Source organism: Bufo bufo, chromosome 5 (assembly GCF_905171765.1).
Source record: "Bufo bufo chromosome 5, aBufBuf1.1, whole genome shotgun sequence".
NCBI lineage: Eukaryota > Metazoa > Chordata > Amphibia > Anura > Bufonidae > Bufo > Bufo bufo.
The window spans coordinates 494,400,597-494,424,025 of record NC_053393.1 but is presented as its reverse complement, the minus strand read 5'-3'; the positions used below and the strand labels follow the sequence as shown (position 1 = coordinate 494,424,025).

Sequence of the window (23,429 nt, the reverse complement as noted above, 5' to 3'; positions counted from 1 at the left end):
AATTCACTATGAGCGGGCTGGTGGAGGTCTGTTCAAAACTTTTCATCTACCTTTTTTTATTTTTAGACGTCATTAAGTAAGATGGCAGAGGTTTACTCGCGGATCGATAGTTTACACTGGTGGAAAAATAATAAGGACTCTTTTATGCTACATGCACACGACAGTGGAAAAAAACATCAGTTATAAACGAACACACTGTCAGTTTTTCATGGCCATTTTGCATCCATTTTCTAGCCGTGTGTCCGTTTTTAATGTCTGCTTTGCATCAGTTTTCATGTCTGTTAAAAACGCACATAAAAAATGGATGAATTTTATTGGCAGTTATTTCTAGACCCGCCCTTCTGAGAACACCCACAGGATGGTAGGCCCATAGCTAAAATAATGTCCCCCATAGTGTAGGATTTCGTTTTTTTTTTTGCAACTTTAATAATGTCCCCCATGTAGGCCCCCTGGTAAAATAATGTCCCCCGTAGTGTATGATTTTTTTTTTTAATGTCCCCAGCTTTAATAATGCCCCCAATGTAGGGCCCCATCTTAAATAATTTCCCCCATGGTTTAAATTATGCCCCCATAGTGGCCCACCTTATCCAGTCTTCTCTCTTCACTGAACAGGACTTGCCGAAGGACCTGTGATGTGCGCTATGACGTCACTGAGCGCTCCCACGTGGTCACCACGCATATCGCAGGTCCTTCGGCAGGTCCTCCTCAATAAAGAGTGAAGAAACTGCCACAGCGCAAGTAAGTGGGTGAGAAAATTATAATTTTTTAAGCCCTAAATGGCCATATAGATAAAGTGTACCCGTTTTTAACGGCCGTTAGACAGGTACACTCCTGTCAATCGGCCGTTAAAAACTGTCCCACTGATTTCAATAGGGTCCGTCAGGCCATGGAAACGGCTAAAAATAAGACATGTCCTATTTTTGGACGGATGCTATTCACTGGACGTTAAACGAACGGCTATGTCAATAGCCCCATACACTTTCATTGGTGCCAAAATTGGCCGTGTGACGGCTGTTACTTAAACGGCCGCCACAGGGCTATTATTCACTGTCATGTGCATGAGGCCTTAAGGATAATCATTGCTGCCATATAAATATTAAAGGGGTTGTCTCACTTCAGTAAATGGCATTTATCATGTAGAGAAAGTTACTACCAGGCACTTACTAATGTATTGTGATTGTCCATATCGCATCCTTTGCTGGCTGGGTTCATTTTTTCATCACTTTATACACTGCTCATTTGCAGGGATTATGACCACCCTGTAATCCAGCAGTGGTGGTTGTGACTGTACGTCTAACCTATGTGAACTCCCTTGGTCCTGGACACCAGAGAGACCGGCATCTTTTTCTATAGTGCACAAGCACGACCACCGTAGTGCTGCTTGTAGACAACACAGTTTCAACAACCACTTCCAACATGCCAGGTCATCCTGAAGATAAGATTGATGATCGTTCATGAGACACCCCATTATGGGGCACAGAGAAATCAATAAGTGGAGTCATAAGTGGAGGATGCTTTTTGACATCTTGAGCAGGAACCGTGCCCCCACCCTCAATACATCCATGTGCCCTAATAAGTTATATAGATATGGGTTCTCCAAAGCAGACACCACCTACCCCATCCTAGACCAGTGGGATTATGGGAGCAATCTGGTGTAAAACTGCCCATCACCAAGTAGTCACCTTCAAGACAGCATAGCCGATGGTATCCCAGCCTCCTAGCGCTCCACTAGTTGCACCAATTTTACAAACAACTTATACGCATTAGTCCAAGGTTATATAAGGAAGCCATGCAATGGCTCCATAGGGGGCACCACCCGAGGACTCTGGTTCCCGATCCCGTTTACATTCAATGGACAACCGTGACCGATTCCTGAGTCACATCCACATTATTTTGTTCAGCAGCATTTTCTCTATTTCTCCAACCCGGCCAGCTGAGTAAATCGCCAGATGACTGCGCATGCTCCAATAATGCAGGCAGTGTGCGCAATGATTGCAACCGTGCCTCTGCTATTGCCGCCATACATTCAGTGGTAAAGCACCGAATTATCTGTTTCTCACACTCAAATTAAAGGAAAATCACCACTAAGCATATGCTCAGCCTCAGAATGGCGCAGTCTTCCCTGCAGCTGTTGCTTCTTCATTATAAGTTGCTGGGATCTTCACATTTTTATCAGTCGGAGCCACATGATAAGACCTGGCTCCTTCTACTTAAACTCTCTCCAAATTTACATTTCTAGATAATATTTTACTGTTCGGTTTGTGCAGCTGTCAGCAGTCATGGGACCTCCGTCTCGGTCATTACATAACTGCTCACAAGAGACCTTATTTCCAAGTAGTCTGTGTGTCGGCATTATAACTGATAAACCTAACTAAATATGGGCTCCTTCGACATCCTTGTAGTTACAGATGTAGCAGAGCTGAATTTGTCACTTTAAAGAGGACCTGTCACCTCTCCTGACATGTCTGTTTTAGTACCTACTTGCATTTCCCATGTAATAGCAATTCTGGAGCATCTCTTCTTTTGACTCTATATTGCGCCATCCCTCTGTCATTCTTGCTGGAAGTTATCAAGCAGTTTGCAATGAAGGTCCAGCCAGATGTTACCAGTTGGGGCGTTTCCCTGCACAGTCTGGCAGCACTGATTTTGGCGGTCTATACACATTTGACATTTCATTCATTTTGACCAGGGCCATATCAAAACACTAGTGGGCCCAGTGAAGATTTCATGGGTACCTCAGCGCCCCCTCAGAGTGACTGGCACAGATGCCCCATGCAGTGCTCTGGTCTGGTTGCCCACAGATTGGCAGTCGCATTGCCTGGGCTTCTTCACTACGTCTGATGTGATAACTTCTTCCTATTTCAAAGTAATGATGATGTCACACATGATGTCATCACATGTGATGCAGAGCAGAGCCCAAGGCAGCTGTACACTTTGGATAATATGGACCCCTGTTGTGTAATGTGTGCTTGGATCTCCTTGCGGTCTCCTGTTCTCCTGAATTCAAATTTGCGCATATTTTTGACGGGGAGGGGGGGGGGTGATCTCTGACATCTCTATGAGGATATGCAAACATAATTTTTGTGGATCCGTTTGGCCGTTCCACAGATTATAGAACGTTTCCTATTCTGGTCCACATCGTGGATGAGAATAGTCCTTTCTATGGATGGGAGTGAGACAAACGTGGAATGCACAAGGAAGGGATCCGTATATTGTGGGTCCATTGTTTGCAGACTGAAATGCGTAAAGCGTAAATGAGTCTTTCTGTTGAGTGGGAGAAAGTACACCCTCGGCCGTTTGTACACCAATCTGAGAAATGACAAACCCAGCTCTGCTACATCTGTACAGGAGGTATGACTGAATCATGCCATAATTATTTCAAACAGTACGTGTGTAGACATCCAGAATCTACATTGACATCCCTTGTGAATATCCAGGAAGAGTCTGGCCATCTTGTCTACACGTCCTGTGCATTCCTGGAAGGCCCTGTAGCTCTCTAGAGAGCGAGCCCAACCTCTGACTGCAAGGTGCACGCTGACTGCTTCCTCTGGAAGAGCAGTCTGCTCCTATAGCCCATTGAGTGGGTTATACAGTATATTGATCAAGTCTTTAATGGGCCCCATAGAAAAATGTCAATGGGGACCACCTTCATTTGGACAATAATAGATTCAGATTCAAACATAACATATAAATATACATATAAATGACACATAAAGATGCACAGATACATACGACACTCCTATAAAAGTAATGATCTCTTTGGCTGGATAGATAATGTCATCGCATTCTTACTCCTATATATTGCCATAGGCACGGAGCAGCACCTTGTTCACACTCTGATTCCATCATCGCATTTACAATAGACGTGTATGAATGAGGGCTGTCTCTAAAGAATAATTCCAAATGTGCTGTCACCACGGAAACCACAGCAGCCCGCTTCCACTTATTCCTGCTATCTCAAAGCAAAACCCATTATTACTATGCAGCTCCATTCATGATTTCAGGGCTATTTCACAATGCACTAGAAAAATAAGGCCCATTTGGTTTCCCCGTGAGCGGCTTAGTCGTCGTGACCTTGGCACAGCCATGTGATGACACTGGACCTGCTGATATCCCATCCATCTGATCTCTGACATGAGGCAGCGCACATCGGAAAATCTGCTTTTTTTATTTTTTTTATTTTTAGGAATGCAGACAATACCATAGGGTTAACCGTAGGGACTGAGATGACTGCAGCACTGTCAGCAGCAACCAAGACGATTTGTTAAAAATAAGTTTCCTTCTCGTGCCAGTTGGCTTGTCAGACACTATAGATCGGGGATCAGAAACCGTCGGCACTCCAGCTGTCGTGAAACTACAATTCCCAGCATGCTCCATTCATTTCTATGAGAGTTTTGAGAAGAGTAGAGGAAGTATGCATGCTGGGAGTTGTAGTTTCACTATAGCTGGAGCGCTGGAGGTTGCCTACCCCTCCTATAGATAATCACATTATGTCAGGACGACCCTTTTATATTTATCGTCCTCTGCTGAAATCCTGTACAGTTATAATACTTCTCCAGCTGAGGTTCTGCTTTAGTTGCATCTAGTCCGGACAATCCACTGAGAGCTGAACAGTCTGAAATCCAAGGAGACTCCACTGTCCTGCTCTGTTACATTGTAGCAAACTGTTATAGTGTCATAGTAAATATTGTATCAAACTAGCAAACTCGATTTGTCCTTCTCATACTTCTGAAGACTACCTAGACAAGTGTGGCAAACCCTAGGTCTGTATGAGTCATTGGGCTCTGGATGTAGAGAATACATATTCCTATACCTTGGCAGCAAGCAGAGATCTTGAAATTTGTGAAGAATTGAAACACAAAATAAATTTTCAACTTTTAATTTGTCCAGAGCAAGATTAATGTTGATTTAGGGCAAAACAATTGTAGGGGTTTTCTAGAACGCGTCTGGGGTCCAGACAAACTTGTTCTCTGACCCCATTATGATTTTAAGAACTGGATTGGGAGAACTGGTCTGGAGGATGAGTGGTGGAAGACTACTAGGTAGTACTTACCTGTGCCTTCCCGATGATCTGGTCTTACATATAGCCTATGAATGCCATAGAGGAGTTCAAGAGGACCTGTCACCATACAATGCAATGAAATCTGCAGGCAGCATGTTATAGAGCTGAACAGCTTTTAGAGACTGACAGCTATCTCTGTATACACACTTACACAGAGAATGCTATCACTGATAACACCTCCCTGTGTACAGTTATCCGTGACTGACAGCTATCTCTGTATACACACTTACACAGAGAATGCTATCACTGATAACACCTCCCTGTGTACAGCTATCAGTGACTGACAGCTACCTCTGTATACACACTTACACAGAGAATGCTATCAATCACTGATAATACCTCCCTGTGTTCAGCTATCAGTGACTGAGTGCTATCTCTGTATACACACTTACACAGAGAATGCTATCAATCACTGATAATACCTCCCCTGTGTACAGTTATCAGTGACTGACAGCTATCTCTGTATACACACTTACACAGAGAATGCTATAAATCACTGATAATACCTCCCCTGTGTACAGTTATCAGTGACTGAGTGCTATCTCTGTATACACACTTACACAGAGAATGCTATCAATCACTGATAATACCTCCCCTGTGTACAGCTATCAGTGACTGAGTGCTATCTCTGTATACACACTTACACAGAGAATGCTACCAATCACTGATAATACCTCCCCTGTGTACAGTTATCAGTGACTGACAGCTATCTCTGTATACACACTTACACAGAGAATGCTATAAATCACTGATAATACCTCCCCTGTGTACAGTTATCAGTGACTGAGTGCTATCTCTGTATACACACTTACACAGAGAATGCTATCAATCACTGATAATACCTCCCCTGTGTACAGCTATCAGTGACTGACAGCTATCTCTGTATACACACTTACACAGAGAATGCTATCAATCACTAATATCTCCCCTGTGTACAGCTATCAGTGACTGACAGCTATCTCTGCATACACACTTGCACAGGGAATGCTATTAATCAGTGATAAGTTGGCCCTGTGTACAACTGAAGTCAGAAAATGCAGAGATTTAAATGTATAAATTACAGGCTTTACTGAATCATTTCCCACAAAACTATACATCAGTCTGCTCAGCTCCTCCTGCTCTATAACGTGCTGCAAGATTGCACTGCATTTTCACGGTGACAGGTTCTCTTTAATAATATTAGCACAGGTGATGGCAGGCACAGGGGCCAATAGGACTGCAGTAGTTTGCCACTTTCAGTTGTTTCTGGATTTCCAAGGGTTAACGATCTAGTGTTTATGCCTCGAGTTCTGTCAGGCATTCATTTATTCATCCATGGGGTGTGGGTTTCTCTTTGTCAGCACAAACACAACTATACTCAGAGGGAACGCGCTTCACGCCTGTCACCCTCTGGGCAGCGGAGGTGTTAAAGATTGTTAAAGGAGGCTTCTCGGCTGACTATTATATTGTTTGGCGGCAGATGGGGCCCGAATGTAAATGCTGTTTTTGAGGATATGGCATCTAAAATACAAAAATGAAGGCAATTAGATCACTGCAAAAATATGCGCTCGCCGGGGAAGGATGTCGGATTTCTAAGACCTTATTTGACTTTGTTGTGAACAACGGTAACATTCCTGGAAGAATATTTTCTATGTTTTGTTCTTCGAGGCGGGTTTCCTTCCTTGGGCAAAAAGCAGCAGTCAGGGAGTTGAAAGGATGTCGGAGACATGATTTTTGCAGCAGGCAGCAGAAGTCAAAAACATAAACAAGCTTTATCTGTCGCACACATCCTTCTATTCATCTTCTTAAACCTTTAGGAAAAAAAAAAAGAAAAGCAATTACATTGTATAAGGCTGTTGGGAAGCCTGGAATAAAACGCACACAATTTTATAGGATCTCATAATGTCATCTAATACCAGCTCCCTCGCTGTACGCCAAGGCCTGTTTCTGGCGTTGTGCCTCTGTAAAAGGGGAAATTTGATACACAGTGACATCTAGTGGCCTCTCCTATGTAACTGCAATGCACACATTAGACAAAGTGCACATTTTTCTTCTGTTTAGCTTTTTAATCTTTTTTTTTTTCAGTATGTCATGGAATGGGATTTTTACAATTTGTCTATGAATTACATATTATTTATATGGGCTCTTTCTGCTATTTGCAATCATCATTATGTTTTCATTTATTCAATATATAAAAATTGAATAGAATTGCAAATAAAAAAGTATTTATTCATCTATAAATAGTTTTTGATATAAATGCCAACATATTACACAGCGCTGTATATATCATGTAATCACTCTTATCGTTGCTTGTCCCCATTGGTACTTACAATCAAGTTTCCTGTATTTTTTATATTAAAGGGGTATTCCAGTTATCCCCTATTTGGTGACTAGTAGATTGGTGGGGTTCCAACCGCTGGGACCCCCACTGATCACGAAATCGGGAGTCCTGTTCCCCATTGAGCCGCCCTAAATGAGCGTAGCTGACAGTCGCAGCTTCTACATTAAGTTCTATGGGAGTTCAGGAGCAATAGAAATGAATGTTCGCATGCCCGATCAATTGCTCTCCTTTCGGGGGGTTCCACGGGCTATGGGGCCCTCATTCTAGTGATAGGTGTAGGTCCCAGCAGTAGGACTCCCCCACCAACTGACCTCCACAGCCCCTGAGTTACATACATTTTACCAGCCTAGGTGAATTATAACTATCATGGGTAGTAAGGGGCTCATGACTTGTTTGCCTGAAGGTTTAGATCACTCTCAGTCTGCCCCCCTGTCTCTTTCCATGGGGAATTACTTGCAATGGAATCAATGACTGTGTTGAATTATTACTGATGTCAATATGTAACAGTATACTATACCGTATGATACTGCCAGCGATGCTCCATACCAACCATATGACGGTTCGTCTCTACCGCTGTTTCTTAATGCCGCTGCCTTTCTATGTTCCTACAGAGCCACCGCCCAGCGATCTGGACTGTAAATTTGGATGGGGATCAGAGAAGACAGTCTGTAAGTGGGAACATGATAACACTCTAGGACTAAAGTGGACAGTGCTGAACAGCAAAACCGGCCCAGTACAGGATCACACAGGTAAGCATGACTATGGGAAAGCGGTTGTCTCACCATTGAACGGCATATTCATTCAACAGATCATAAAAATGAAGTATATTTGCCATTTACATGCATGAAAAGCACAATCCAGTGAAGATATATGACATTTACTTACACGGTATAGTGCCACCTGCTGTTCAAAGTATATAGCAATGTGTTCATCCATCTACTCTGCTGAGTGCTGCTGGTCACACATGCTCAGTCACTCCCCCCACACTCAGATCTCCGCACAGTGATCCCATGTTCACTGCAGAGAAGATAATAGAAATAACCTTATGTCCTGATCAGAACCTCTGCATCAGCATGGCAGTATGGACTCCTGCAGGAAAAGTAGGGACTATGGGGTGTATTTCTGGAGCAGATTGCGGTGAAATATTATTTGTGCCTCAATCTGTGACTTTTTCCTGCTCACGCCAGGTCTAAAAAAAGTGGGCAGGGAAGGGGACGGGCTGGCAGACCCATCTCATTTACCATTTTCTACACCTGTTTTAGGCATAGAAAATGGTCTAAATGTAAAACAGAAAGGACACGAGACCTCTTCATAACTTCGGTAGATCCACCACTGCCGTCAGGGGTTATCTGACACTAATAAATGCTCCCCAAATGCTGTGCCCCTCACACTGATTCTAGTTACCTGGCTCCCTGCACCGCTCCTGGTCCCCGCACCACCGCTGCTGCTTCTCCCCATGCGTGGATGACAACATCCAGTGTCGGGGGGGGGGGGGGAGCAGCCAATGGCAGGCGGGGATGAGGTTGAGTCTCCCTAGTATCGCAGATGACACTAGGGAGGCTTATCCCCATCACCACCAGCCATTGGCTGCCCCCCCCCCCCACCCCCCGCCTACAACGGATGTTTTTATCCTCAAACGGGGAGAAGCAGCAGCGGTGGTGCGGGGACCAAGAGCGGCGCGGGAAGCCAGGTAAGTAGACTCAGTGTGAGGGGCCCAGCATATGGTGGAGAATTTTTTTAGTGTTGGATAACCCCTTTAAGACCAGCGTCTAAAACTCTGTTCTTAATAAATGACCCCATATATTTTCAGCTGCCAGAGGGGAAAGGAAACTGATTTTGTCAGAACTTGTGCCCAGCAGCACACAGTTGCACCGAGAAGGACAAATGGAAATAGAAAATGATGATGATGATGATGATGTTTTTGTGTTAAATGCATTGCAAATTACTTTAAATCGACTTTTCGGGTCTTTTGGCATAAAAATGATCTATGATATCATCCCTTTAATTATCTTCAAAATGGTTTGTTAGAATTCAGTTGCTAAGGAACCAACATATTGGCGGGAAATGATTATTACATTTGTGATAGAAAACTGGCATCAAAAAGTCAAAATTTTTGGCTCACACCATCTTTGTCAAAAATGTAATGACTGTTTCCAATTTACGACGCTCATGACACATTTGAAAAGTCGGTGGAAAATTAAAACTGGTTAGTTTTGTTAATTAGCTGCTCTTCAGATTTATCAACTGCCACCTTTTAAAAAGTTCCAATAAAGGTCTAAACTTACTCCAAGTAGGGGACGGAGCAGCAGCTCTAGACAGAAGTGTTATGTTCAAAGCTGCACCAAATTAATTATAACCTCATGCAACATTTTGATAAATATGACAGAATTTACGCCAATGCTTGTGGATGATCATTGTATTATGATTCCAAAAAACACTGCCATCTAGTGGAAGTGCACAGATTTCTATTTGCTTTTGGAAAACAATTAGAATTATGGCATATTGGACTCTAGACAGTCATCTTGGAAATACAGTCAGGTCCATAAATATTGGGACATCAACACAATTCTAGCATTTTTGGCTCTATACACCACCACAATGGATTTGAAATGAAAAAAAAAAACAAGATGTGCTTTACCTGCAGACTGTCAGCTTTAATTTGAGGGTATTTACATCCAAATCAGGTGAACGGTGTAGGAATTACAACAGTTTGCATATGTGCCTCCCACTTGTTAAGTGACCAAAAGTAATGGGACAGAAAAATAATCATAAATCAAACTTTCACTTTTTAATACTTAGTTGCAAATCCTTTGCAGTCATTTACAGCCTGAAGTCTGGAACGCATAGACATCACCAGACGCTGGGTTTCATCCCTGGTGATGCTCTGCCAGGCCTCTACTGCAATTGTCTTCAGTTCCTGCTTGTTCTTGGGGCATTTTCCCCTCAGTTTTGTCTTCAGCAAGTGAAATGCATGCTCAATCGGATTCAGGTCAGATGATTGACTTGGCCATTGCATAACATTCCACTTCTTTCCCTTAAAAAACTCTTTGGTTGCTTTTGCAGTATGCTTTGGGGTCATTGTCCATCTGCACTGTGAAGCGCCGTCCAATGAGTTCTGAAGCATTTGGCTGAATATGAGCAGATAATATTGCCCGAAACACTTCAGAATTCATCCTGCTGCTTTTGTCAGCAGTCACATCATCAATAAATGCAAGAGAACCAGTTCCATTGGCAGCCATACATGCCCACGCCATGACACTACCACCACCATGCTTCACTGATGAGGTGGTATGCTTAGGATCATGAGCAGTTCCTTTCCTTCTCCATACTCTTCTCTTCCCATCACTCTGGTACAAGTTGATCTTGGTCTCATCTGTCCATAGGATGTTGTTCCAGAACGGTGAAGGCTTTTTTAGATGTCGTTTGGCAAACTCTAATCTGGCCTTCCTGTTTTTGAGCCTCACCAATGGTTTACATCTTGTGGTTAACCCTCTGTATTCACTCTGGTGAAGTCTTCTCTTGATTGTTGACTTTGACACACATACACCTACCTCTTGGAGAGTGTTCTTGATCTGGCCAACTGTTGTGAAGGGTGTTTTCTTCAACAGAGAAAGAATTCTTCGGTCATCCACCACAGTTGTTTTCCATGGTCCTCTGGGTCTTTTGGTGTTGCTGAGCTCACCGGTGCGTTACTTCATTTTAAGAATGTTCCAAACAGTTGTTTTAGCCACGCCTAATATTTTTGCTATCTCTCTGATGGGTTTGTTTTGTTTTTTCAGCCTAAAGATGGCTTGCTTCACTGATAGTGACAGCTCTTTGGATCTCGTATTGAGAGTTGACAGCAACTGATTCCAAATGCAAATAGCACACTTGAAATGAACTCTGGACCTTTTATCTGCTCATTGTAATTGGGATAGTGAGGGAATAACACACACCTGACCATGGAACAGCTGAGAAGTCGATTGTCCCATTACTTTTGGTCCCTTAACAAGTGGGAGGCACATATGCAAACTGTTGTAATTCCTACACCGTTCACCTGATTTGGATGTAAATACCCTCAAATTAAAGCTGACAGTCTGCAGTTAAAGCACATTTTGTTTGTTTCATTTCAAATCCATTGTGGTGATGTATAGAGGCAAAAATGGTAGAATTGTGTTGATGTCCCAATATTTATGGACCTGACTGTATATGGAGTCTTAGGTATCTTAAAGAAAATGGATTATAATTTTAATTTTCATTACATTTCATTACATTGCTTAATCTCCACTAAGTTACAACCTTTGGGGAATGCAATATCTTCTTATGGAGATTTGCATACTCTCTTTCCTGAGTTACATCCTGCATTGCATAGCTGCATTCACATATCCACAGGCTTCAGAGCAGAACTCTCCCACTAATCTTTGCTGGCCCCAGAATGGTTTGCATTGAGTTTTAAATTTAAGCACTATACAATAAGCTTGTTTAGTTAACACTGACCTTCCCTCTACATTAAAGCGGTGTGTTTGACAACAAGGTTGTCGACTGTTTCCAATGACAGCCAGCAGAATTGCGAATGTAGCTCTGGAATATAATGCCGACTATCCTATAAATACTGCCATGTACATGGCTTTATCTAGAAGCTCCCAGTGAAGAGGGATATCCACATTTACTATATTGTAGACATTAAAGGGATTTCTTCATGATTAGACGCTATCCCCTATCTTCTGGGGACTGCGGGGACCCCTGCCGATCCTGAACAGCACTGCGCATGCTTTAATGGCTGCACCATTAGGATGGGAGAACAGGATCCCCCAGTCTTGGGATTGGCGGGATCCAAATGGTCAGACCTCCACTAATCGGTTAGTTATCTAATAACCTGTGGATAGGGGATAACTTTTATTCATGGCACAACCCCTTTAACTGTAGGTACCGCACATAATAACAGGATAAAGTGGAGCGAGTTTTCTTGCAGATTCAGTGATGGTTCACTCCTGAATCCCGCTCAGTTACATGAGTTAAACAAGAGCTTTCTCATAAAAGGGGTGATTTATATCAATTTACTCCATTGTTTGTATTCTCTCCCCTACTGTTTGATGGGCAGTGGGCAGAAAATTAACACCGCGTTTGATGAATTGAGCCGCTAATGAAACATGATCTAATGTACTTGAACGGCCAAATTTTCTTCATTTTGGACAGTGAGCCGCACACATCTCATGCAGTTAAGCATTAAACAGACTGGTTATCTGTTCCACACAGTTGGTCCTGAGCACAATGGCATCACTATTTCACAGATTTTATATTTAATCCTTTTTTATATTTATATATATTTTTCAACCAATCACAGCAAACTGTTTTCATGAAAATGTAGCCCTTAAAGGGAATATCTAAACCGGTTCCAAATTGTGTTTGGATAATTTTTTAATATATTTTGTAGCACTCAAAACTCCATTTTACTTTAGCCATTTTTACAAAATCTTGTGCATAGGCATAGAGTTAAATAAAAAAATATTGGCTACCTGCAGACACCACTAGAGGGAGCTTAGGAGCTTACTGAATTGAAGTCAATGATAAAACAGAGTGCACTGAGCTCTTGGTGGTAGCTGGAGGCATCCATATTTCTGTCATGTAACGAGACTATCCCCATTATATGATATAAAAAGAGCTGCATATACTATAAAGAAAAAAAAATACTAATATCCTCAATCCCCTTCTGATGCAGTACAGATGCTTCTAGTCGTAGCTTACAAGCGTCAGCACCTGAGCACTGCAGCCAGTCAGTGGCCCCAGTGGTTCTATGCTGTACTCCTGGCATCAGCACTCAGTGGTGACAGCAGTGAGTACAGCTTCTGACCACTGAGGCAATGGAGCGATGATAGCAGTGAAGTGCTGGCCGTCTAGAAACAAGGAACATCATTACTATATGAGAGGAGGACAGAAGAAGAGTAGTGTTTTTTTTTTTGTTTTTTTTTAAATAGGATTCTAATTTAGTTTAAAAAAAAAAGATAACCCCTTTAACTCTTATGTATTTACAAGGCTCTGTATCAATTTAGAGGGTCATACACCATCTTTTCTTCTATAGCCAACAAAGAGCATTAAAACATGAGTAAAAGTTATGCCATACCATTACCATAAACCATTACCATAAACTCCCATACCAGTACCGTACAAGTACCATACCATTACCATAAAGTACCATAGAGTACCATGAAGTACCATACAGTACCATACAGTACCATACAAGTACCATACAAGTACCATATAAGTACCATTAATTACCATAGAGTACCATACCGGTACCATAAAGTACCACAGAGTACAAGTACCATATAAGTACCATAGAGTACTATACAAGTACTATACCAGTACCATAACGTACCATAGAGTACAATACAAGTATCATATAAGTACCATAGAGTACTATACAAGTACTATACCAGTACCATAACGTACCATAAAGTACAATACAAGTATCATATAAGTACCATAGAGTACCATACAAGTACAATACAAGTACCATATCAGTACCATAAAGCACCATAGAGTACCATACAAGTACCATTCAGTACCATACCAGTACCGTAAAGTACCATAGAGTACCATATAAATACCAAATCATTACCATAGGGTACCATACAATTATCATACAAGTACCATATCAGTACCATAGAGTACCATACATGTATCATACAAGTACCATAAAGTACCATAGAGTACCATATAAATACCAAATCAGTACTATAGAGTACCATACATGTATCATACAAGTACCACACCAGTACCATAGAGTACTTTACAAGTACCATAGAGTACCATATCAGTGCCATACAGTACCATACCAGAGCCAGTGTGTTACTAAAATGCAATCCCTCTGTTTTTTGCAGGAGATGGCAACTTTATTTACTCCGAATCTGATGAAAGACATAGTGGAAAAGTCGCCCGCCTCCTAAGCCCTGTTGTGGAATCCATGAATTCCTCACAGTGCATGACATTCTGGTACCATATATCCGGATCCCAAGTTGGTTCCTTGAGTATAAAACTACATGACGAAAGACAAGAAAGCTTCGACCAAGTGCTCTGGGCGGCTGGTGGCGACAGCAAGTATCACAACATGTGGCGAGAAGCTCGAGTTCCCCTGTACAAGTCCGTAAAGCCATACCGGGTACGGTGAAACGCTGTGGTTTTCTGTTTCTATGTTAGCGACCTTCCACAGGAAGCAAGTATGTGAACTTCTGGGAGGACTAATTCCCACAAGGGCATCATGGTGACCTGGCTTCACCATTTGTGACCAATATATATCATGCAGTGAAATTATTGGTTCAGGCACTTGCCAGATATTCCACATACATCCAGAGGGGTAACTTAAAGTTCCTGTGCCCCAGGGCAAAATCTGTAGCTACTATGTATCATGTATGATAATGGAGGCACCAGGGCCTGGGTGTGACAGTCCTTCTAGAGTAGGAAGATTGGGGGTTCTCAAGTATTTGGTATCCTGTGTAGTACATCATAGACTTATTGTATTAAATACAATCCAGTTACTGACCCTTCCATATCCAGTTGCTATAAGGCACCTAAAAGTTAGCCGAAGGCCTCCTGCACACGACCCTATCCAATTTGCGGGCAGCAAATCGCAGATCCACAAAATACGGATGCACTCCAAATGTATCCATCAATTTTCGCGGAACCCACTGTAAAAAAAGGCTATTATTGTCTGCAAAATGAATAAAGAATAGAACAGATTCTATAATTTTCCGTCTGGCCTTACGGATGCGGACAGCACACTGATGACGTCTGTTTTTTTTGGGGGGCCCCTAGAAATGAATGAGTCCGTGTGCCATCCACAAAAAAATGTGGATCGGACACAGACCAAAAATATGGATGTGTGCATGAGACCTAAAGTGAATGTAGCTACTGCCACCAAGAGGAGAAAGTAGTAGTAGGATTGTGAGAATGACACATCTACAGAACACTAGGACCCGATGAGATGCCCTTAATCTGTATATTGTCATACCGGGCAGAATCTTTTTTACATGTTCTGGCTGCTTAAAATTGAATATATTTTTTAATACTATTTTTTCAGGTGGTGGTTGAGGGCAAGATTGGCATGGGGAGTACTGGAGGAATAGCGGTGGATGATATCGCCATTGCTAATAAAATTGCTCCTGAAGATTGTAAAGGTATGAAACTGTCTATTAATGCATAACATTGACTTTCTGAAATGGCTGATAACGCCAATACGGCATCCGATGGACCATGGAAGAAAATCTTTGTATAAAATGTGAGGCATATCAGGCTCCACTAAGGCAAGCTAGACTGGGCTATGTTACAGATCTTTTAAACCGACAGCCTTAAAGGGGTTGTCTCACTTCAGCAAATAGCATTTATTATGTAGAGGAAGTTAATACAAACCGCTTACTAATGTATTGTGATTATCCATATTGCTTCATTTGCTGGCTTCATAGATTTTTTCATTACATTATATACGACCACCCTGCAATACATCAGTGATGGTAGTGCTTGCACATTATAGGAAAAACCACAGGCTTCTCTGGTGGCTGGGACCGTGGGAGCTCACATACGCTAGTGCTTTTTCCTATAGTGTGCAAACACGTCCACCGCTGATGGATTGGTGGTCGTAACCGCTGGATACAAGCAGTGTATAATGTGATGGAAAAATGAATCCAGCCAGCAAAGGAGGCAACATGGCGAATGAGAATACATTAGTAAGTGCCTTGTATTAACTTTTTCTACATGATATTTGCTGAAGTGAGACAACCCCTTTAATATGACCATGTTCGTGTACGGAGCCTTAATATGACCATGTCTATGTCACCTTCACTTATAAATTGTGGTATATATAGTCGATTATAACTTGTTAATACAGTTGTATTGATTATGCTCTGTTGGGTTATTTAGGACCTGAGCCACCAAAATCTGGAGCTGGAACCGTGGACCAAACAAATGATATACAAGGTACGTTTTATGCAGGAGCATCGTCATAAGGGTGGGGCAGTAGCGATGATAGCAAGATGGCACAACAGAGTAATAACGAGCCGGTGCATAGGGCAAAAACACCCTGCAAATGGCTGCATGTAACATAGTAGCATGGTACATAAGGCCGAAAAAAGACATTTGTCCATCCAGTTCGGCCTGTCATCCTGTTATCCAGTGACCTTTTCAATACTTTACACAAACATTAGTAGAAACACTACCAACTTGCTTTGCCTTGTCTTGATCTTGGCTTGCGCCGTCACTTTTTTGGCGATGACAGACCCTCGTCTCACTCCACGCAGCTCTTGCCCCATTAGCCCAACCTTAATAGATGATCTCTGTAAAAGGAGCTTGGCAGCAGATGTTGGCACTGGCAGGATGTGGAAGACATTTTACAACATCCTCATTATACATCTTACAGGACACGGCAGAACGTCAATAGTAAAATATCCTTACCACGAGATGATACATCATGCATGAGTGCCGAATGTCTGATCTGATGGGAATGTGTCCCCTTGGGCTCCAGAATCCAGGGCATTATGGTAGACAAGCTCTGCAATATTGTACTGATGCGGGTTCGGCTGAGCAGTTATCTCAGACACAGCATCATTTTTTCTTTAGGCTTCTCTACAATATGCAGCTGCAATGCTTGATTGATACGACAGATATTATCTCTTTGTTTAAATCTTTACATTGAAAGGAAAATACAGTGCAATCTGCAGGCAGCAGGTTATAGAGCAGGAGGAGCTGAGCAGATTGATATATCGCTTTATGGCAAAAGATTCATTATAGTTTGTAATTTATTCATATAAACCTCTGCTCTTTGTGTGCTCAGGAGCCATGTGGGCTTATTGAATGACAGCTAATGCTCTATGTTTAGTGATGCAGAGATAATGTACCTGCAGTGCATCTGTAGGACTCTCAGCCAAGGCTGAAACATTCAGGCCAGTGCTCTGTTCTGGCATATAGATGAGGGATCACCTTCTATGACATCCATATACTCTAGCAGGGCATATAGATTAAGGTTGTCATCCTGAAATAATCCCTTCAAAGGGACCAGGTCACTTGCAGTCCTTCCCTCATCCATGGGGTTTTGACAGTTTAGAATACTATGGCTTCAAATATAGACTTAAAGTGTACCTGAGTTTTCAAAAAAAAAGTTTGCATATTGTTATATAATCATAACTGTGAAGGAACAGGTGTATTTTCTTTCCTACAGTCTCTTTCGCCCATATTATTCCCTGCACAGCTAGATACATTTCACTCAGAAGCAGTGGATGTCTCCCTTCTGTTGAATCTGCCAGTACTGTATACTGTGACCACACTTCCCTTACTTCCCACTATGTATGTTTTCTTCTAGGGAGCTCAGAAAACTGATAAGGGAGAGATTAGATTTACAGACACACAGGAGCTTCTCTGCTCTTTAGAAGCAGTTTATATGCAGTGGTTCTATCAGGCTCAGGAGCTCAGCTAGCTCTGACATGCTCCCACTTCCTCTCAGCCATCTTCTGAGTCTCTGTTACCAGGGATGGATCTTGCCTGACCATAGGCAGTGGACTGCAAATTAGGTGGAAGTGAGACCTCTAGTGGCCATGACTGTACAGCTTTTTTCAGGTGGATGCAGGCCTATTTTTTTAATGAAGTAATTTAGAAATTTGCTAGTTACATCATTCTCTATTAATTGAAATGAAATTGTGTGAAAGTACAGTGACTCTTTAAAGGAAACAAGACAACATTCTGTGCTATACTTAGTGCAGGGCCTAAGGGGGAGGAGCATGACACAGGGATTCTCTGAATCTATGTGTCATACACTGCCCCCACAGGCCTGAAGTAGCTATAGCACAATATTTTAGTCTTGTCTGAAGCGTACCTTAAACTAGTCATACATGATGGAAGGGGTGAGCAGTTACTCGTGTGTGGAGCCAGCACACCCACAAGTTGAAAAAACTGTGTAAAATTTTAGCAGGTCATTTAAAATAACCCCATAAATAGTTGACACTTACAATGTTCATTCCTTGTTTCAGGTATCACACCTAATTATCCTGGTTCGAATAACACGGTCATCAGACATCCGGGCGGTGTACTGAAGAACTTGGACCCCATCCTTATCACCATCATTGCAATGAGTGCCCTGGGGGTACTCCTAGGTGCTATATGTGGAGTGGTCCTCTACTGTGCTTGTTGGCACCATGTAATATCACAAAGAAACTTGTCTGCCCTAGAAAATTACAATTTCGAACTTGTGGATGGTGTCAAGTTGAAAAAGGACAAACTAAACACACAAAATACATATTCAGAGGCATGAAATGGCGGAAGTAAATGTAGTACTTTTGGTGGAAAGACTGAAATCAACCTTGGTGAAGGCGGACCGATGATCTTTTACTGTTTAGGCTAAAAAATGCGTTGGTTGTCGTGAAGCCAAACTTCTCTCAGGAGCTTCAGTGAATATACCTGAAAACTATGAACGTATATACAATCTGAATCATGTACAGCTGGCTTTTCTGTTCGTTATTTCGTTTATGGATAATCCGATGCTGGTGTTGAGACCAATTATGATCGATTTTATGGTTTTGTAACCTCTGTTTCGTTTTGTTCTGTTTCCTGCTGCGGATACTTCTTGGTTGTGCACAGAACCCAGAAAGCGGTCACGAGACAACACTCGGTGGGGAGGTGCTTTGGATGGGCACATAGACCTATGTATCCTGCATCCCTACACATCATTGGACTCGCAGCACGACTATTTCGTGTTTGTGCATATCTGTTTGTGCTGTAACAAAGGCTTAGGAAGTCCTAAAATGTGCCACTATGATGTTTTTTGGCATTCTTGAAGCAAAGCTATCCATTATCGTTGTGTTTCAGTGTTGTTCTGAAGCATAGTGCTTAAAAACGTCTATACAGTACATGCACCGTCATCGAATGCAACAGCAATAGGGGGTAATGGTCTACCCTTTGAGGAAATGTTGCGGCACTAGCTAGTGGATGTCCTCTCAAGTGCCTTTTTGTGTTTGTGCTAGTTTTGACTGTATTCTCACTGATTAGAATAATGTTCTTTTTTTATCATAGGCCCTTGTCAATAACTGTGTACTAGAGTGGTCATTTTTTTCCGATGACCTCCATCAGGCAAGGGCTCTGGATAAACCATCAACTTGGCTAAAAAGCTTTTCTTTTTGAATATCAATTCTTTTCATTATTTTTTTTTTAAGTCAAAACCACAAGGTTATTGTACAAGAAAGCTGCAATATTAAATTTGTGTTCTTCTCTATAGAATGTATTTAACAATTTGTACTCACCTCTGAGTAGACAATGTAAAAGCTTTTAGCCTTGACTCAGAGGCAAGAAGCAGCTCTGTTGCTGAAAACCATCTTTTTTTGTTTAGAACGAACAAGGGAAAGTTCTGACATTTACCCTACAAAGTTTAACTTTCTGTCAAGGGGTCAGAAGCTTTGGTATCATTTTTCCAAAAAGTCAAGTGCTTATATAATACCCATGGTGAAGAACAGTAATGTGTTGTATCTCAATGCCGTTGGACCAATAGAGGTTGGTGTCTACCTTGTAGATACGTGACATCATTGTTTTTGTACCACACTATGAAATAACTCTTAGACCAAATATACTAAGTTTAGTCAACCTTTTGAATTGTAAAGGTTATGGACACATTTGGGGACAATTTTTTCATGATTGCCTTCTATTTTGGGTTAAAAATAATTTCTTCAACTGGTCTTTATAAAAAAAAAAAAAACTTTCTACAGTTTGTCTCTCCCTTCTACAGTCTTCATTTTCAGTGCATCTGCAGACTGTCTCTTTTGTGTCTCAATCAATCCATCGGAGAGCTTCTCTGCCGATTCAACCTGTAGCTCTTATCTCTAATTTCCTAACAGCTCATAAATGCTCATTTACGCAAAATTAGGATCAAACTGATAGGACTTTAGCTGAAATGAGTGTTTATGAGCTGTCAGGGAACTAGAAATAAGGACTACCGGATCAAGCCATCAGAGCAGCTCTGTGATGGATCCACTGAGAAGCACCAGTCTGCAGATGCAGTTTTGAAGAGTGTAGAAGACAAATTGATTACTTTTTTTTAATAACGACCAATTGGGAAAATGCCTTTTAGCTCAAAATAAGTAGAATGCAATAATAAAATAAATTTCCCCAAAGGTGTCCATAGCTTTTAAGTCTTTGATTTTACTTGGGGTTGAGGAAAGTAGCGCAATACAAAATATTCCATGGGGGGGCCAAGGGTTTGACATAGATCCTAATTCATTTCCTATGAAGTCCTACTGATTATGGATTGTCTCAGTAGGGCACTCACATTATCAATATGGACCTATGTAACTTAGACCTCATAATGTACGTTTTGGAGTACATTATGGGTTCATATTTGAAGTAAAATTGTCATGAGATCATATGATATTAGAAACTAATTGACCATATACTTAGGTGAATTTAACATTTTGTTTCTATTGGTACCATAGTCATTACTTTGTGCCGTTGCCACTTGTTCTCACAACTTTCTACACAGCTTCCATGTTCTCCCGGTACCTGTTGGTATGCATCACGTTTATAGAATTTTGTTGGGTTTTTAACTTCAAATTACTCACAGCTAGTAGCATTGTAATTTATTATTTATTATCACTTTATAACCTTAGACTATTAGATGTTCCCTCTGCTCTAAAATCTGCCCTGGTCTCGTGTGCTCCTGGAGAGCAGAAAACTGGGACAGCAAATGGATTTGTGAATTATGACCACAATATGAACCTACAGGAAAAGCTTTCCTGGCCACTCTTATGGTGATCAATAAATACAGGACTGGGTGTCTTGCGTGCTAGTGATTTCAAAACAGGATTAACTGTTATAATAAAATCACAGCCAAAATGATGTCATAAAATTGGGGAGAAATGGCCTTGTGCTCTGTCATATATGGTACTGGGCTGATAACATCCCTACAGCATCACAAAGAAGAGACAGTAATAAATGTTAAATGCTACAAACTCCAAAGTGATTGTTATAGGTTGGTCACACCGCAAAAATACTAAGGGCAAAAGAGACAGGCAGATGTCTAATGACAGTGGAGGTCTATGGGACACTTCACCCATCCTTGCATACTCTGCCAGCAATGAATACCACTCTTCTCATTCATTGTAAAGGGTTTACTAAGCATTTTAGAACCCCCCTGTACAATATTGTGAACTTTCAGTCACTCATTCTGTCCCATTTTGGGTCCCAATTGTCCTATCTGGCTATATTATGGAATAGTCAAGAATGAGAAGGTCCCAGTTTCCAGTGGAGAGATGATCATACATGCTAGTTCCTCTCCATTGCAATGAAGGTGAGTTACTGAGAGAGTATCAAGATCTGAGGAGATCCCAAGTCATTGACCTCCTCTCATGTGATTAACCTCCACTGAAGTGATTGACCTTCTCTCATAACGACTGTTAGTACTCACCAATGTGACATTCAAACTTTAGCTAGTCCTATGTTATATGACTAACCTTAAAGGGAATCTGTCACCACATACCTCGGAATAAAACCATCAGCCTGTGGAGATGTGCATTTGAAAGTAGATTCTAATGCTCTTTTCCCATCTTGATATGAGCCCCAAATTGGGAGAAATAAGCTTTTTAATTTTATACTAATTAGCCCCTCAGTACAACGAGGGTGTTGCTGTTGCACCTGAGACTCTGCACATTTTCTTTCCAGGCCACACCCCCACATATTTGGTTATCGCCAGACAGATGTGCAGACAGATTCCATCAGTCCGGCGATCTCAAGTCATGTACTGCAGATGCGCCAAACACACTGCCGTGAGACTTGAAGGCCAGACATGAGAATTTCTACACTGTCTGGCCGTGTCAGACAAAGTGGTGGGGCACGGCCTGGAAGACAATGAGCAAAGCCTCGGGTGCAACAAGGTGCAACGTTGCACCTTGCTTAAAACTAAAAAGCTTATTTCTCCAAATTGGGGACTCTAATGAAAAAGTCAAAAAGTAATGGTCTACACTACAAGCGCTTATGAAAACATTTCTGAAAAGTAGCATAAAACTATTGTTCTCCAACAATATTATCTAGAGTCTGATTGGCTTTGTCATATTTTCATAGGCTCTGGTCACATTGGAGTAGAGTTTTTGAAGTGTGTGATTGCAAGAATAGTATAGTCTTCTGCTGAGCTATTCATGATGTCACAAACACAGCAGGCCCAAGGGAACCTGATGGGTCCCATTATAAGCCAAGGGGATCTCTCAGGATTAATTTGGATTAATTGGGAAAATAATCTGTCATACTAGTCAAGGTTCCATTGAAAATAGAAGCTATGACAGTAGTGTGAACAGAGGCACAAGATACAAATCATGTGTATAATTTTAAAAAAAAATTGTAAAAAGTTATTCATTTAGAAAGTGTTGTATCATGCCACTCTTCTAGCACCTTGAAAGCAGCACACACTTGTTGCTGGAGTTTTGATTCGATTTCTGTGGGCATTTGTATATATTGTGTATTACCTTTGTGTTGTTTTTTTTATTTTTATTCCTTTGTAAAAACTTAACGGCCCAAAAAGTTCCAAAAATTTCCATAGTAAATTTGAGCTCTTATCCTATCTGCACCAATGGAGGTGGTGATTCTGGGGGAAAATGATACTGAATCTTTAGAACTGAGAGAAAGAAATCTTGCACTGAAAACTATATTTAAAACTGTATGTTGATAACATTATTAACCCTTTCCCAGCCAGAGAGGGTTGGCAAACGTTTGCTTGGAAGTTTATTTTGCCGCCTCCCCCCTTCTGCTGGGATTAAAGGGATTTGTTTGTAAAGGCAGTGTTAAAGAAAATTGTTCATTTATATTTGTTTTAGATTGTTTCATAATTTTTAAAATGTATAAATAACATATTTTTTTCTTTATTGAAAACTATTAAAAAAAAAAATTTCGGTAGTAAAATGATTTCATTTTACTGGTATATTATGGCTTCATGTTTTGTATCATCATGAAATTTTGTGCAAATTTTTTTACAGAAATTTTTATTTTGTATGACAATATGACACTTGTAAACTGTTGTTTTGGAATGAACTGCAAAGCCTTAACTTTGAACGA

At 41.3% G+C, this 23,429-nt stretch overlaps 1 protein-coding gene across 2 annotated transcripts in view; it reads left to right on the top strand.

Annotated features, from left to right (window-relative positions):
- The window catches only part of NRP1 (neuropilin 1), a 149,734-nt gene extending 127,362 nt beyond the window's left edge, over positions 1–22,372 (top strand). Inside the window, exons 14-18 of one of the 2 annotated variants that reach the window (XM_040434272.1) lie at positions 7,994–8,131; positions 14,243–14,520; positions 15,439–15,535; positions 16,275–16,331; positions 18,374–22,372. In XM_040434272.1, the coding sequence (XP_040290206.1) occupies positions 7,994–8,131; positions 14,243–14,520; positions 15,439–15,535; positions 16,275–16,331; positions 18,374–18,654 (851 nt within the window). In that variant the 3' untranslated portion in view covers positions 18,655–22,372. The remainder of the gene's footprint in view (positions 1–7,993; positions 8,132–14,242; positions 14,521–15,438; positions 15,536–16,274; positions 16,332–18,373) is intronic. The other variant, XM_040434273.1, reaches the window with a different exon arrangement.
- The last annotated feature ends 1,057 nt before the right edge of the window (positions 22,373–23,429 follow it).